The sequence below is a fragment of the Dermacentor variabilis genome, chromosome 1 (assembly GCF_050947875.1).
Source record: "Dermacentor variabilis isolate Ectoservices chromosome 1, ASM5094787v1, whole genome shotgun sequence".
NCBI lineage: Eukaryota > Metazoa > Arthropoda > Arachnida > Ixodida > Ixodidae > Dermacentor > Dermacentor variabilis.
The window spans coordinates 77,950,272-77,965,531 of NC_134568.1; the positions used below are offsets into that span (position 1 = coordinate 77,950,272).

Consider the following 15,260-nt stretch of genomic DNA (forward strand, 5'->3'; position numbering starts at 1 on the left):
TCTATTCTTGATGCAGAGCTATGAATTTGTAAACTTCGTGCTTCTATTTTTTTCAAACGGTCAAATATTTGAAAATCGTGTTAAGAAAATTTAAGCCCTAAATCGAAATTCCGCTTCCAACAGTCACTAGAATTTAACTTTCTCTTTCAATTGCAACAAATTTTATCAAAATCGGTGCAGGGGTTATCTCATAAAAACGTTTTTGCGTTTTACATGTATTTGAATAGGCCGCGTCGGAGTTGGGCCCGAGCTAAAGCTTCCTCTTAAGAGGAAGCTTTAGCTCGAGTGCTCCTATCTAAATACATGTAAAAGGAGAATTCGTTTTTCTCGGCAACCACTGCACCAAATTTGACGAGGTTTATTGCATTTAAAAGAAAAACTTAAAATCTAGTGACTGTTGGTTTCGAATTTTTGAGTTAGGTCGTCAATCTTTTGTTAAAAATTGGCGAAAATCAAAAATTTTCAAAAAACGAAACTATCAAGTTTACAACTCTAACTCAACCACTAAAGATTATAATACAATTCTGTGAATTGCATCTAAAAGTACATCCATAGCGGACAAAATTGATATGTTACACATGAATCTAAAAAAATTTAATCATAGGGAAATACAACTTTTGTAAAACCGTTGTAACCAACGTAACAAATTCATGTAAGATGTAAAATGACATATTGAATTTGTCCGCTTTGAATGATCTAATGGATGCCGTTTACAGAACCGCGATATCAGTTCTTGATGCATAGCTATCAATTTGTAAACTTCGTGCTTCTATTTTTTTCAAACGGTCAAATATTTGAAAATCGTTTTAGGAAAATTCAAGCCCTAAATCGAAATTCCGCTTCCAACAGTCACTAGAATTTAACTTTCTCTTTCAAATGCAACAAATTTCATCAAAATCGGTCCAGGGGTTATCTCATAAAAGCGTTTTTGCGTTTTACATGTATTTGAATAGGCCGCGTCGGAGTTGGGCCCGAGCGCCGCATGCGGCTACGGGGTTTTCGCCAGCTGAGCTGGTGTACGGTCGCTCGCTGCGGTCTCCGCTTCGCATGCTTCGAGACTCGTGGGAAGGCAGGGGCAACGACCCAGTCGTGGTAGAGTACGTACGTGCTTAGGCTCCTCGAACGCTTAAGAAGGGCACAGGAGTTGTCAGGTGAAGCAATGGCAAAGGCCCAGCAGAGCTAGGGCCAAGGTTTATTATGATCGGACAGCCAGGGCCCTTCGTTTTGAGGTGGGCAATGAGGTAATGATATTGCGCACATCACTAAAAAACAAACTCGACGTGCAGTGGGAGGGCCCAGCACGGGTTGTTCAAAAACTGTCGGACGTTAACTACGTGGTGAGTCTGCCAGGAAAACGGAAAGCACAGCAAGCTTACCACTGTAATCTGCTCAAACCCTATACACAACGGGAAGCCGTGGTGTACGTGGTTGATGGTAAATGTTCCCGAAGAGCTTCCGGTCGAGTTTCCGGGACTAGGCTCAGTGACGAACAGGAAAGACACCGATCAAGTCATTAGTGACTTAATCAGTAAAGCACCGCTGTCGCCTGAGCAGAAAACCGAACTACACCATCTCTTCCAAAAATGGCCGCCTCCGGCGCTGGAGCCTCGCTTTGCAACAATATTCTTTTGATGTGCGTTACAAAAAGGGGAGTCTCAACGGTAACGCCGATGGCTTAAGTCGAGACCCCTAACGTAGGAATCAGCCTCGATCAAACTTGTTTGTTACTGATGTTTTCTTCCTGAGGCACGATTTTTAACATATTGCTTTTGTTTAGTGTTTCAAAGTCATGACGTGCTTTCTAGTGCAATTTTTCAATTCGTGGATGCGTTCTGAGTGCTGCTAGACTACTGTAAGGAACTAGACAGTAGTATAGAAGGGGAAAGAGCCTGGCATGGCTTAGTGAGGGTTGTGTCGTGCTTGCTGACTGAGCGGTTGAGTTCCGGCGTAGTTCTAACGCTTGCTGGGAACGAGAAAAAAAATGGCAACTCTCCCGAAGTCACTTTGCATGCAGTGTCCTGTGTGAACCTGAACGTGAGAACGAGGCCTTCTCTGTGCGCTGCGCTCAAGAAACGCCGAGGGACGATCGACAGACTTCGGTTATGAGCATCATCGAGCGACATCCCTCCGGACAGCGAATGCAGTCCCCTAACCATCGGGATCTCCTTCTCCTGGCGGGGCGGACTGTTACGTTTCGCCTCCGAGGTGCGGTATAGCCGGCGCGGATCCAACGGACGCCGGGGCTTCGTTCACAGCGGCGGACATTTTGGCCAGTTCAGCGCTGTCCCAACGCCTCCTGCTGAGCGCGTCCAGGCATGTTTCAATGCCACGTGTGTGTACGTGTGTGCGTACGCGCGCGCGCGCGTATATTGTCACGGTGCCACGAGAGGGACAAAGACTACGATCACCAACAAGACGAAAGAGAAGACTTAGTGGGGCTAGTATCTAATGTTAGGCCATACTGGTTGTACTGGCCATATCTTCGGCAGAGTAAACACGGTCCTATTTCAATCAATAAATCCAGTTTTGTTTTCGCCGCAGACAATACATTGTTACTGCGGAAATAGGGGGGCCAGAGAAAAACTGCACCTGTGCAGCTAGACTAAGCTCTAGCCACCCGTACAGCAGTGGTGATACGACGATTTGTTATATGGATTCAGTTATATAAACATCAACTAAAGAAACGATCAGACAATCCCATCACGAATGGCAGTTACAAGAACAATTACACAGCATACATATTTCAATGAACAATTAGACACAGAAGCAGCTCCAAAACAGTCACAAAAAGGTCAAATAAGCTTTTGTTAGTAAAAAAGGCCAGAACGTCAACATTTTTACGGTCTAGCTCATTTAGTGTATAGTTGCCAGTGCGTAGTCAAGTCTTTCGCCCCCCCCCCCCCCATAACGGTATAATTTAAACTTATATATCTGCCCGTTTCATTTTTGGTAGAGGTGCGGGGTATTGCGCAAGACGGGAACTCGATCCTCAGCGGGCTTGTCCTCGACCGTCCTACCATGCTGACAGACGACCAGGCCGCTGGCTTAGGCACGGCGTCATCACCCGGCGCACCCGGGCCGTCAGCATCCGCGACACCACAACCGTCAGTCGTCTTGACCCGTCCGCGCGACCCCGGCACCTTCCCTGGTACCGGCACCGACAAAGTCGACATCGAAGAATTAATGGCTTGGCATATACGAACGCATCGCTGCACACAACCGATGGGATCCGACAGTGATGCTCGCAGATCTTGTCTTCTACCTCCAGGTACCAGCCCGCATATGGTATGACGCACACCAAGAAGAGTCGACCAGCTGGGACGTATGCAAGCAAAAACTTCGCGACCACTTCGGCAAGCTCGCTGGTCGCAAGTGCGCCGCTGCGAAAGACCTATCCTGTCGGACTCGGACAGCTCCCGAGTCGTACATTGCGTACGTACATCCTGAATGTCCTAGCTCTTTGCCGCCGCGTCGATACCAGTATGCCCGAGGCTGACAAAGCGAGGTACATTCTGAAAGGCATCGCCAATGATGCGTTTAACTTGCTCATTTTTAAAGATTGCTCGACAGTAGACGGAATTATCCGCGAGTGCAGACGTTTCGAAGACGCAAAGAGCCGTCGCATTGCCGGACAGTTGGTGCGGCTTCCCAACACCGCCGCTACGTCGTCGTGCGAAGACGCTCATTCGGCTCTTCAATCGTCCACTGCAGATAGCGTACGTTGTCCGAATTGTGCGGCGCAAAATCGAGGCTGCGTCGCCATCTTTCGCGCGCCCTTCTGAGGATAGGCCACGGAGTAAGACATTTAGGAGGGGAAACTCCCGTCAGCGCGAGCGAGCGCGGGTGACCAGATAAGGTCACAATTGTATGCGCCGACGGGGCCATATACAGTGGCGGCGCTATGCGGCGCGTCGGAGAAGCCCCAGCGAAAAAAAAAAATGCAGCGCCCGGGCAGGCCGCTCCAGCGCGCTCTCAACGGCGGTAATTTCTTTCCAGGCCGCCAGGTGCCGCCAGCACGATAATGGCTCCGCGGGCTTGTGACTTTTTCTGGTCGCCGCAAACAGCGGAGTTTCCACTCTTAAATGTTTCTTGCTCCGTGGGATAGGCAAGCAACGATCTCCCTCATCCACGCAGTTGTCCGCGAAGAACTGGCTAACGCAAGAATTCAATCTGTGCGCTCCATCACACGCCCTCCGGTTAGCCCTGCCCCTCTTCATCGACCTCCACCGACGTTTTGACGCTATCGAGATCCGGCTTAATGGCGAACACCAGACAAACCCATATATATGCTTCTATTGCATTGGTGTGAAGCACATTTCTCGCTATTGCTGTTATCGTCAGCCCTCATTTTCACGCTCCACGTTCTCCTACCATCACAATGGCCAGTGCCAGCCATTTTATGCTCCAAATGATCCGACATACCATGACCGCGGTCCTTCTGCGTCCCTCAGACGCTCGAGCCCTTCGCCGTCACCGCACGATCGTTGGTCCCACTCAGCCCTGCCCCATCGTTTTTCATCGCCTCACCATTCTGTTCGCTCATCCCTGGAAAACTGACTGATGCAGCTCCAGGAGGTGACGCTGCATTGGACTCTCCGCAAATTCTCTCCTTACCTTGACGACAGATCAGAACCCAATCGCCGTGGAAGTTGATGCCCTACCTGTCACTGCCCTAATCGACACTGGCGCATACATCTCAGTCATGAGCGCCGATATCTGGAAGCGGCTCAAGAAAGTGCTCACTCCTGCCAAGTCCCGCGTCGTACGAGTCGCTGATGGGAACTCCCGCTGTGCTGGGAATGTGTGCCGCTTGTGTCAGCGTCACCGGTCGCCACACATCTGTATTGGTCCATGTACTTGACTATTGCCCTCACGACGTGCTTCTTGGCCTTGATTTTTTTATCTGCCCACTCAGCTATAATCGACTGCTCGGCTGGTGTAGCCAAACTATTTCCCTGATTTACCGACCTTACCGACACCGTATCGATCCAGCTCTGTTGCGCCGACTTTGTGCATCTTCACAGGCACTGACCTGTATCACTGCTGTGCCGAACCCCTGTGTGCCGACCGGATGGTGACTAGGTCATCACTGTCATTGCCTTACTTTCACACGGCGTATCGGCTAACAAAACTTACCTTCCGCTCCTGAATTTCGGCTTCAGCCCTCAGGTATTTCCCACAGGGATCTCTTGCCACAATGTCGCCGTCGCACGAGTGCGACCTTTCTTCCCTCTCTCCTCTTCCTTCTTCCTCGAACTCTTCCGCCGCCTGCTATTCTCATTCTGCCACGTCGCCTCCAGTGCACAACATTACCATGATGATAGCCCTGCACCTTACCCCCTCACAAACAGACGACCTTTGTCATCTGCTCACGTCTTATTCAGACATTTTTTACCTTGGCGGTCGGCCTTCGGGACGAACTTCGCTAGTGCAGCATCACATACATACCGGCGATGCATCGCCTATTCAGACAGCCCTATAGCGTGTCACACGTCGAGCACCGAGTAATACAGCAGGAGGTTGATAAGATGCTTATCAAGGGCATTATTGAACCATCGTCGAGCCCGTGGACTTCAGTTGTCTTGGTAAAAAAAGGACAACACCTGGCGATTCTGCATAGATTACCGCCATCTAAACAAAATAAAGAAGGATGTCTATCCACTGCCACCCATAGATGCATTGGATTGCCTACACGGTGTGACATATATTTCATCGCTAAACCTGCGCTCCGGTTACAGACAGATTGCCGTCAATGCCATGGACCTTGAGAAGACTGCATTTGTTACGCCAGATGGCCTCTATCAGTTTCGAGCCATGCCATGCGGTCTGTGCACTGCTCCAGCCACCTTCGAGCGTATGATGGACACGCTCTTGCACAGTTTAAGTGGTCTATATGCCTTTGTTACTTTGACGACATCGTGTTCCCGCTGACCTTCGCGACCACACCTGGAACGCCTTTCGTCTATTCTTTCCGTCTTCCGTGCTGCTGGGCTACAATCAAAAATTTCGAAGTGCCACTTTGGTCACCACCAAATTACTATCCTCGGTCATCTCGTTGACTCACCTGGCCTCCGCCCCGATCCCGAAAAAGTTCATGCTATTCTAGATTTTCCTGTGCAGACCTGTGCGAAAGACGTCCGCAGCTTTGTAGGCTTAAGCTCAGTCAGAGGCCGAGCAATGTGCGCAAGATTTCTTGCAACTCGACGGAAATAAGAGCATAAGTTCTGGAGAAAGGCGCCACCATTCTAACCTGCCAGACCCCTCCTTTAGGTTGTTCCTCATTTTGGATGGCATCTTATACCGCCGAAATATGCGCACAGAAGGACATGAACAGCTGCTCGTCATTCCGTCTCATCTCCAGGCAACTGTACTCGCGCAACTCCATGATGTCCCCGCCGCTGGCCACCTGGGTGTTTCCAGGACCTATGACCGTGTCTGGCAATGATTTTTCTGGCCTGAACACTACCGTACCGTGCAACGTTATGTCGCACGGTATGGTGCGAACTATGCTAACGTCATAAGAAGCCTGCTTTGCTACCAGCTAGAACCCTCCAGCCACTTTTTTATCATGTTGGCCTCGACCTGTTGGGCCCTTTCACTACCTCCAGCGCTGGCAATAAGTACATCGCCATTGCAACATATTCAACCTGCTATGCTGTCACATGAGCCATCCCGACCAGTTGTGCTACCTATGTTGCAGACTTCCTGCTGCAAGACGTCATCTTGCACCATGGAGCTCCTCGCCAGCTTCTCACAGACAGGGGCCGCTACTTTGTATCTCGGGTTATTAAAGATATACTTTGCTAGTGTGCCACGAAACAAGTTCACGACAGCATACCGCCCTCAAACGAATGGCCTTGCTGAATGGCTGAACCAAACACTTACAGCTATGCTCTCGATGTATGTCTCCTCAGATCACCATGACTGGGACGCCGTGCTTCTATTTGCGACGTTCGCGTACAACGCGTCACGCCACAACACGGCTCTTTACTGCCCCTTCTATCTCCTCTTTGGTCGTGACCCGATATTGCCTGTCGACACGCTCCTGCCAACTGGTCTAGTCCCCGTCTGGGTACGCTCGCGACGCTATTGCTACAGCTGCCCAGGCACGCCAGATTGCCCACTGTCGCCTTTCTGAGTCGCAAGCAAGACAGAAGTCTCTTTATGACAACCATCATCGTGATGTCCATTTCTCTGCTGGTGACCTTGTCCTCCTTTGAACTCCTTCATGGCATGTGGGCCTCTCTGAAAAACTGTTCTCCTGGTACTCTGGCCCTTACCGCATCATCCGACAGCTCAGTGATGCGACTTATGAAGTAGCTCCAGCCGATGCTTCCCCGTCGTCCATGTCAACTGATATCGTCCACGTGGATTGTCTCAAGCCTTATCATGCGGCCATCATCTAGAAGGCACCGGGACGGCGCTTTCGCCGCGGGGGCTTACATCACAGTGCCATGAGAGGGACAACGACGATGATCACCAACAAGACGAAAGAGAAGACAGTGGGGCTAACCTAACATTCGGCCATACTTCTGCAGAGTAAACAAGGTCCCATTTAAATTTGCATCTCTGCCCGTTACACACACACACACACACACACACACACACACACACACACACACACACACACACACACACACACACACACACACACACACACACACACACACACACACACACACACACACACACACACACACACACACACACACACACCGATTGAAAAACGGGAAATGCAGAACTGAAGTTCCTTGTTGCATTTTCTAATGGAATTCACAAAATTTATCAAAGCTAGGTCTTAATGAAATTCTTCATACCTGCATTCACAACTTGCACAAGAACTAGCTGCACATCGAATAGCCTAAAATGTGATCTTTATTAAAGCGAAGTCAAAATTTTTAGCCAGTTCATTACGTTTGCCCTAACCTTATGTCGACTAGGAAGTATGACCCTCCCATATGAGCATCTTCATCTTCCATATTGGCACGTGTACTTATCTTTATCGGGCAACCACGCTTTCGCCGCCTAACAAATGCAATCGCACAGCGTGGGACGCGCCTGCATGTATTAGAGGTTTCTGGAAAGTTATCGATGCTTCTATCCGCTGTCTGTTGTCGCCGAACCTTGTTATCTGATTTCATCACCTGACGCGACTGGTGTAGAACTTTGTGGAAGGCACACGGGTCCGAACGATTAGTCTGGAACATTCGACGACTGCTCTATAAAAGCCGACGCGCTTGACCCGCTGATCAGATTTTCGACGATCGCCGAGCGTGTTCGCCGCTATCATTGTGCTATAAGTGTAGCCTGTTTTGTGGGCACAGGTTCGCCCAATAAAAGTTAGTTTTGTCGTTCACAGTATTGCTACTGTGTTATTTAATGTCACCACCACGTGACATCTGGTGGAGGTGCCACGTGACAATATACACATGCACGCGCATACATTTGGTCAAGTGCTCAAGTCCATGGGGGTCAACTGTTTACTCAGGATTTCTAAAAAGCACCAATGAGATGCATAAATGGAAACCTTAATACGAAATGGCCTGCAAGAGACGCTATATGTAACTTGGTCCTAAAGGTCCCCTCAGCAGCCATGCCATTCAGGGAGTGTATTATCACAGGAATTTTTAAGACTTTGGTAGTAGGCGAAGTAGAATTGTAAAGCAGTGGTGCAAGGAGGCAAGCTGACGTGCCCACATGGAGGTACCCTCCAGCTGCCCCAACCACTTCTACAAGTGACGTACCTCTCCTGCCTTCTATACAAAAGTCAAGGGTCTGCCTCTTCTTGTTATGGTCTCCACCCCTACAAACCCCACCACCTACCCTTTTTTGAACAGCTGGCATATTTCAAGAGGCTGTTCTGCATGCTCTGAATTTACAGGAATCCCCAGGATATTTGGCTGCTTTTGGCTTTTGTGTGGTGCAGGCAGCATGTGTGCGACGTGGATGCACGCATGCAATGCAAGTTTTATCACTCACTGCCCAAATGGCTCCTTTGTGAAATGAGTGTGTAGGCTGTTTAAATTTTCAGGTTCTTTTGCAATGTACATTCCTGAATGCTTTGCAGGCAGGATCATTACCAAGTGCTCTACACGCCACAATTGCCTGTTTTGAATTTCCATATGTGGTGAACAAGACATTTCAATAAGTGTCCAGAATACCATGGAATGACAAGCTAGGTATAAACAGCGTATTCAAATTTCAAGTCCTCATGATATATTTATAGTTTGATGTGTTAAATAGGAGTACATGGCCCCATGATCATTTCAACCCCAACTGAATTCTACATGCCATGTTGTCTTGTAGGCATAATTGTGCGTGTACATCGCATTTGTTTCAATGCCACTAATACAAATCGCTATTAGAACCAAGTTGTCAAGCATGCGCTGTACAGCTGACAGTGCTGATGAGGTAGTGGAGAGCCTGCAACAGTAAATAAGATGGTCCAAGCCCTCAAGGGCTGTGTTAAAGACCACTTTAAACATGCATCAAAACATACACCACGAGTTGCTGGATGTCCTTCGACTAATGGTTTTGCCTCTGCTTCGCGCACTACCAAGACACTTATTTTCATTCCTCTGGGATACAGGCTGTATGAGTTCAGGAGACTGATTTGAAAAGTTTCTTCAATTTGGCTGCACTTTCTGAACCAGTTCTCTAGAGTTGTGTGCATGGTGCCTCAAGTTCATGTCATGCAAGTGCAGCGTTGTCTCACAATGAAAGGGTGTGGCCTCACAATGCAAGTGAAATGCAAAGAAATGACTGCACAATGCATCTCAGATGCACACAAATACACCTTAAAGAGACACTAAAGAGAAAAAGATTTTAGCTGTTAGTAAGTTACCCTTTCGCAATACCAAAAAGACTTGCTGCAAGAAGACAATTGGCAAGCCAGAAAAGAAGCAAAAATAAAAGACTGGTGGCAACACCACCTTGGAATTCTCACCAGATTGCCACATCATGGAGTTTAGCACAGTCTGCTTAGGCCTAGTTAATGCTTTAGTGATAAAAATTAACTGGTGCATTGTGTTCTGAACTACCCAAAGACTGAACTTGCAGTACAGTGACAGTTCTTGAAACTTCCCAATGGCCAAAAGGCAAAAAAAATAGTTTGCAATCAGTGGCATCGCACTGATGTACTGGCCCTAGGGCTTGGGTGCATAATTAAAAAATTTAGCTTTGATTGTAATTTTTTTTTCTTTTAATAACCTAATACTGTGAAATCAACAAAAGCATAGTCCTTGAAGAATCAACATAAACAAGTTCAGTGTTTCTCTTTAGCGTACCTGCAAGACCATCAGGCTGCTATTACGTAAATCTTGCGCACGGTAACCAGGGCTCATGATTGTAACCATCAAAATGCTGTGTACAGTTGTGCTGTCATTTTGCAAACAAACTGCGGCCGCTCCTGCATAAAAACTGTTCGCCTAACCAGGTCGGGCTTCTCACCCGATGCAATTGCTGGCATAGAGTTAGAAGCATAGGGTGCCTATAGTTAAACTTGATTTTAACTATTTGGAGCTGAAAGCTATTAAATGAAAATTTCATTATATCGAATTTTCTAGATTTCAGTAGAGAAAATTCTACATGCTCCTGTAACAATTCAGTTCGCTGCCACACTGAATAAACATGTTTGAGATTTCACAAGGGCATAAGGTGCATATAGCAAGGGTATAGCTTGTACCCTTGTTAACAGTGCTGAGGTAGCTCAGTTGGCACAGCATCGCACGTGTAATGCCAAGATGTGGGATCGTTCCCCACCTGCGGCAAGTTGCTTTTTCATCCGCTTTCACCGACATTAATTTATCAGTTCTTTAATTCAATTAGTAAGTACAAGTAATTTCCCCTGTGTTGTCCTTGGTGTCTGTTGGCTGCTTACAATGTAATTAATAAAAATCCGGAACCTTGGTTAACCCCCTTTCTTTTCGTTGATTATGTAACTAGGGTCTAACCCGGCAACACCGATAACTTCAGGTAGCATGTGTGGGTTTACTGACCAGTTGCCTTCACCCAAAAACATCACGTACTCGTGATGCTTCTGGCAGAAGGCTTGTTCCACATCCACTGCCAAGGTTTGAGAGTGGTGGCACTGGCTACACTCCCAGGCTTAGTTCTGGTAGTGAAACAAATACTGAAGAAAGTAGATGGGAAAACGGCACCACTGTAGCTCAATTGGTAGAGCATCGTACACGTAACGCGAAGACTGACCGCTCCCCACCTGTGGCACGTTGTTTTTTCATCCACTTTCATTTCCGTTAATTTATGCTTTCTTTAATTCAATAAGTACAAGTAATTTCCCGTATGTTGTGCTTGTTTGTTGGCTTAATATGATAAGGGTAAAGCTTGTAAGATGTCCAACAGTAAGCAAAGTTCACTCACATGCCCAAAGATTTGCAATGCCAATATTGCATCAAGAACGCATTTAAGCCTTGTAAAAAAATTTTATTTTAGGTGCTCAATTATACAGAAAAAAAAAAAGGAATATGACTAGATACCTTGGCAATCCCATAAAAGCCATCAATGTGTCAAAACTTGTTCCAAAAAAAGTTTACAAAAATACAGAACATATCAAAAGAGTACAACAGTAAGATTACCTGCAAACAATGTTATATTAGCAAATGCTGACTTGTCATAATTATATCTAGGTAGAAAACCTTAACCCTTAGGTTTTACAAAATAATGAGCATCTGACATGACAAACCTGCAGAGCAAAAGTGCTGTTTATAGATGCTTTCGTGTGTAAAACTTCACTGGTCAAGTTTGTTTGCTCTAAAAATTGTGTGTGGAGAACTTTTAAAAGTGCAACCACAATGGTTACAGCACAGCATTATTCAAGAGTCATTTGTGCTAAGGAGTAATCTACAACTGGTCAAGATGCACATGATACAGCATCATTTAGTATATTCAGAGAAGACTAGAGGGCAAGGAGGAATCTCAAGTGCCACTCAATGCAGAGCAGAGACTGCAAATAAAATAAACACTTCATTAAACAAATCATAACTTCAGCCTGGAGTTAATTGTCAGTTTAGCAAGAAAAAGACTGGGGGGGGGGGGGGGCGGCTGCACATGTGGAAAATGGCACAGACCTCGAGAAAAATGCGAGGTAAAAGCAGTGCATTCAGGCAGTTTCAAATTCAGTGCAGCTGCTAGGAGAATCTTGTCAATACCATTAAAGTTACACTGTGGAATGTAAGAACACTTATTAGAAATGGCACTATTAAGAAAAGTAGTTTGCCTCTTAAAAATTTCTGTGCTAGCAAAATACCTGTAGGAACCCAACATGCACACATACAAAATACAACTTACTGTAGAAAGACTTCTAGCACCACCTTAGGCATTTGTTTGGGAATGTGTGCCTGTATGTATCACAAAAGCAAGGCCTCTCAGGCCTGCAAGTCTGAAGAGTAAATGCTGACTGGTGTATGTAGCTTCTGGGGTCTTATCTCTAGCAATATAAATGCCAACAGGTGTTTAAGGCAAGGTATGGAACAGGAAAGCTAACAAATTGAAGACGCTGGCCCTCAAGATTTCTGGCACTCTATGGCAGGCAGCACAAAAGCAGTGCATCACCAGCAGGTGTTGACTAGACTCTGTGGTGGAGACTGGTTTGGAGACTGAAGTTCAGCACCAGGGGCTGGCTGAAAGTTTCTAGTGAATGCACCCAATGCTTGGGAGTTGATATCTGCAAGGCAAAAAGATTGGTCCTCTATAAAAATATCTTCCCCCAAAGGCATCTATACTCAGCGACAACCTAATAATTCAGTAGAAACTACCCACAAAATGCACTGCACCTGCGTTTTTGCACTTCGAAACAGTTCTTAAGATACACCAACACTGAAATAAGTTTCCTTCTACCACGAAATCGCAAATGAGAATGCAATCAGCTTGTACAGTGGAGTGCAAAAGTCTTGAGACCACAGCATATGAAAAAAAAAAAGCATGTATTTCTTTTAGCACAGCTGTGCAATGTGAAATTGTATAAAGGCATGGTGCCGGTCAAGCAGGTACACATGGGCAGTACACTTGATTTCAGCCTTTATGTCTAGGCTGAGAAGAAAAAAAAATTTAGCAGAAACTCTGGTCCTTCAACTTTTGCACTTGACTGTACATCTATACAAGTTCTTTGAGTTCAACAGTATTGACAGTATGCAGTGACAGTATGTCACTGCATTTTTAGGTTGCCACTGAGTGACACATCATGGGACTCATTTTTTCAATATCTTCTTGAACAAAAGAACACCCTTTACCTGTCTTTATGCCATGCTGATCTGAGTGGAGGAGAGACCGTAGATCTAAAGAAAGTAAAAAATTCGGAGGGTTGAGCAGCAAATATCGTAAGAAAATTCAAAACTATGCCAAAACATCGAAAGTCATATATAATGCAAGATGGCTACTTGGATAAATTACTGCTTTGTTAGCACATTCCTTTATGGTCACTTTCTCATTGTGTCACTTCACATGGAGTCGAAGCTGTTGGAAGAACCACTGTTCATGTCGCTACTGATATCTTTCAATAAAGTTGTCCTGTTCCACTCAGCCAGTTTGCCATACTGCACTTTATTAAAGACTTTGCCACAACATTGTCAAATGTGGGCTGTACTTATGAGGGGCATTCATAAAGCTTGTATGCCATGAAGGAACAGATTAGGCAACGAGACTGGCGGGAGTTTAATCGGAGCCCACACTCATGTTAACCTGCTGAACGATTAGTTCAACAGTTATCCACCAGTTGGCAAGCACTACAGCCTCCACTTTAGCTTCAATTTGTGGTTCGCCATTGAGCGACAGTCCACCTGTTCGTCATCTAGGCTTGTTCGACTGCGCTGAAATCTCCGACACCATTTCACAGCAATGTCATAAGCTGGGGCATTGTCACTGTACACCATCACCAGCACAGCATGAATCTCCTTGGGATTGTGTCCCTTGAAATGAAGAAAGCCGATGACTGCGCATGATTCAACCAACTTTTCTGATGGAAGCTCTCATTCTTGTTTTCATGTTCTAAGGGCGTTCTCCTGTACAATATAGAATGCTATATTTATATTGCACTAAAATTAGAGACATGCACTCATTTTGACGTCTGTCATGTATGCCTATTCGAATTTTTTGGTGCCGATAATATGAACACCCCTCATATACAGACTGCTATTCAGTTTTGACAGAGGGACAAAGAAGAGATACCAGAACCTAGTTTTGCCATTGTAATTTGTGTTTGGAAAATAACCAGGATTCACTAGTACTCTACACACGATCAAGTACTATCCGCTTTAAGTAAACAGTAACCAGGATGCAGCTCAATTTAGATGTCTTTTTTATCATTTCTAAAATGCCTTTGCAACAGCCTCATATGTTGCACAAGGTTCATGTGGCTGTATTAGATCACTATTAGATTACATGTAGATTTTTTTTTTCGCATAGGCAGCATAACGTGGAAATTAAATGCACGGAGTCATTCTTTGAGCCAGACTGGCTGTAAATTTGCTGATTAGTTGAGAAGTTTGAAAACCTTAAATAGATTCAGTTGCTGCCTTAAGATCAAATTCGTTATGCGGCAAATTTCCAAGGTCCCTTCAAGTTGAGCTTTAAGGGAGTCTACAAACTGACTGCTCACTGCACATTCTAGCGCCACCAGTGAATGGCTTGAACGTTTAAAGAGGCCCTGAACCACCTCTCAGGCTTGGCGAAATAAAATAGTCTGCGAGTAGCTTATGCTGCTGTGAACATCTCAGCCAAGTTTTGCTGTCATATGCGGTGCGTGGAGCTTGCAAGCAGATCGCGAAGTCACCTTTCTCTCAAATGCTCTATTCAACAGAAGGCCCTGCCCTCACTCTTTTCTGAACGCTTTATTCCCATACAATTCCAACGGCAATGGGAGTGCATAATGGCTGTTCAGAAATCGCTTAGCAAAGGAGAAGGCACGGCCTGCAGATAATGCATGAAATGAGAGTCGAAGAGTCTGGACCGTACAGATGGCTTGTCTTTCTGATGCCACACAAAACAGTGCGCCAATTTTTGCCAGCCAGTTATCAACTAACATGGAAATGTCAGTGACATGCTGAAACTAGTCGGCCGAGAGTCTGAGCTACGAGTGCAACTGTGTCGCAATAGCATGGATCTATCTCAGATTGCCCATCCTTCCTCAGCACTGCAAAACTGAGTTCAAGGGCATTCATGCAGGAAACTGACCAATGTTCAATGAGCGGGAACTTCCAAGCAGAGTTAAGACAGTCTCGCTCCTCTAGACATAGCTGGCACACTAT

At 46.1% G+C, this 15,260-nt stretch overlaps 1 protein-coding gene across 2 annotated transcripts in view; it reads right to left on the reverse strand.

Annotated features, from left to right (window-relative positions):
* Positions 1–11,421: 11,421 nt before the first annotated feature.
* The window catches only part of BicC (protein bicaudal C), a 161,485-nt gene continuing 157,646 nt past the window's right edge, over positions 11,422–15,260 (reverse strand). The window contains exons 19-20 of one of the 2 annotated variants that reach the window (XM_075690379.1): positions 13,248–13,292; positions 11,422–12,682 (exon numbers count right to left, since the gene is read on the reverse strand). In XM_075690379.1, the coding sequence (XP_075546494.1) occupies positions 12,567–12,682; positions 13,248–13,292 (161 nt within the window). In that variant the 3' untranslated portion in view covers positions 11,422–12,566. The remainder of the gene's footprint in view (positions 12,683–13,247; positions 13,293–15,260) is intronic. The other variant, XM_075690386.1, reaches the window with a different exon arrangement.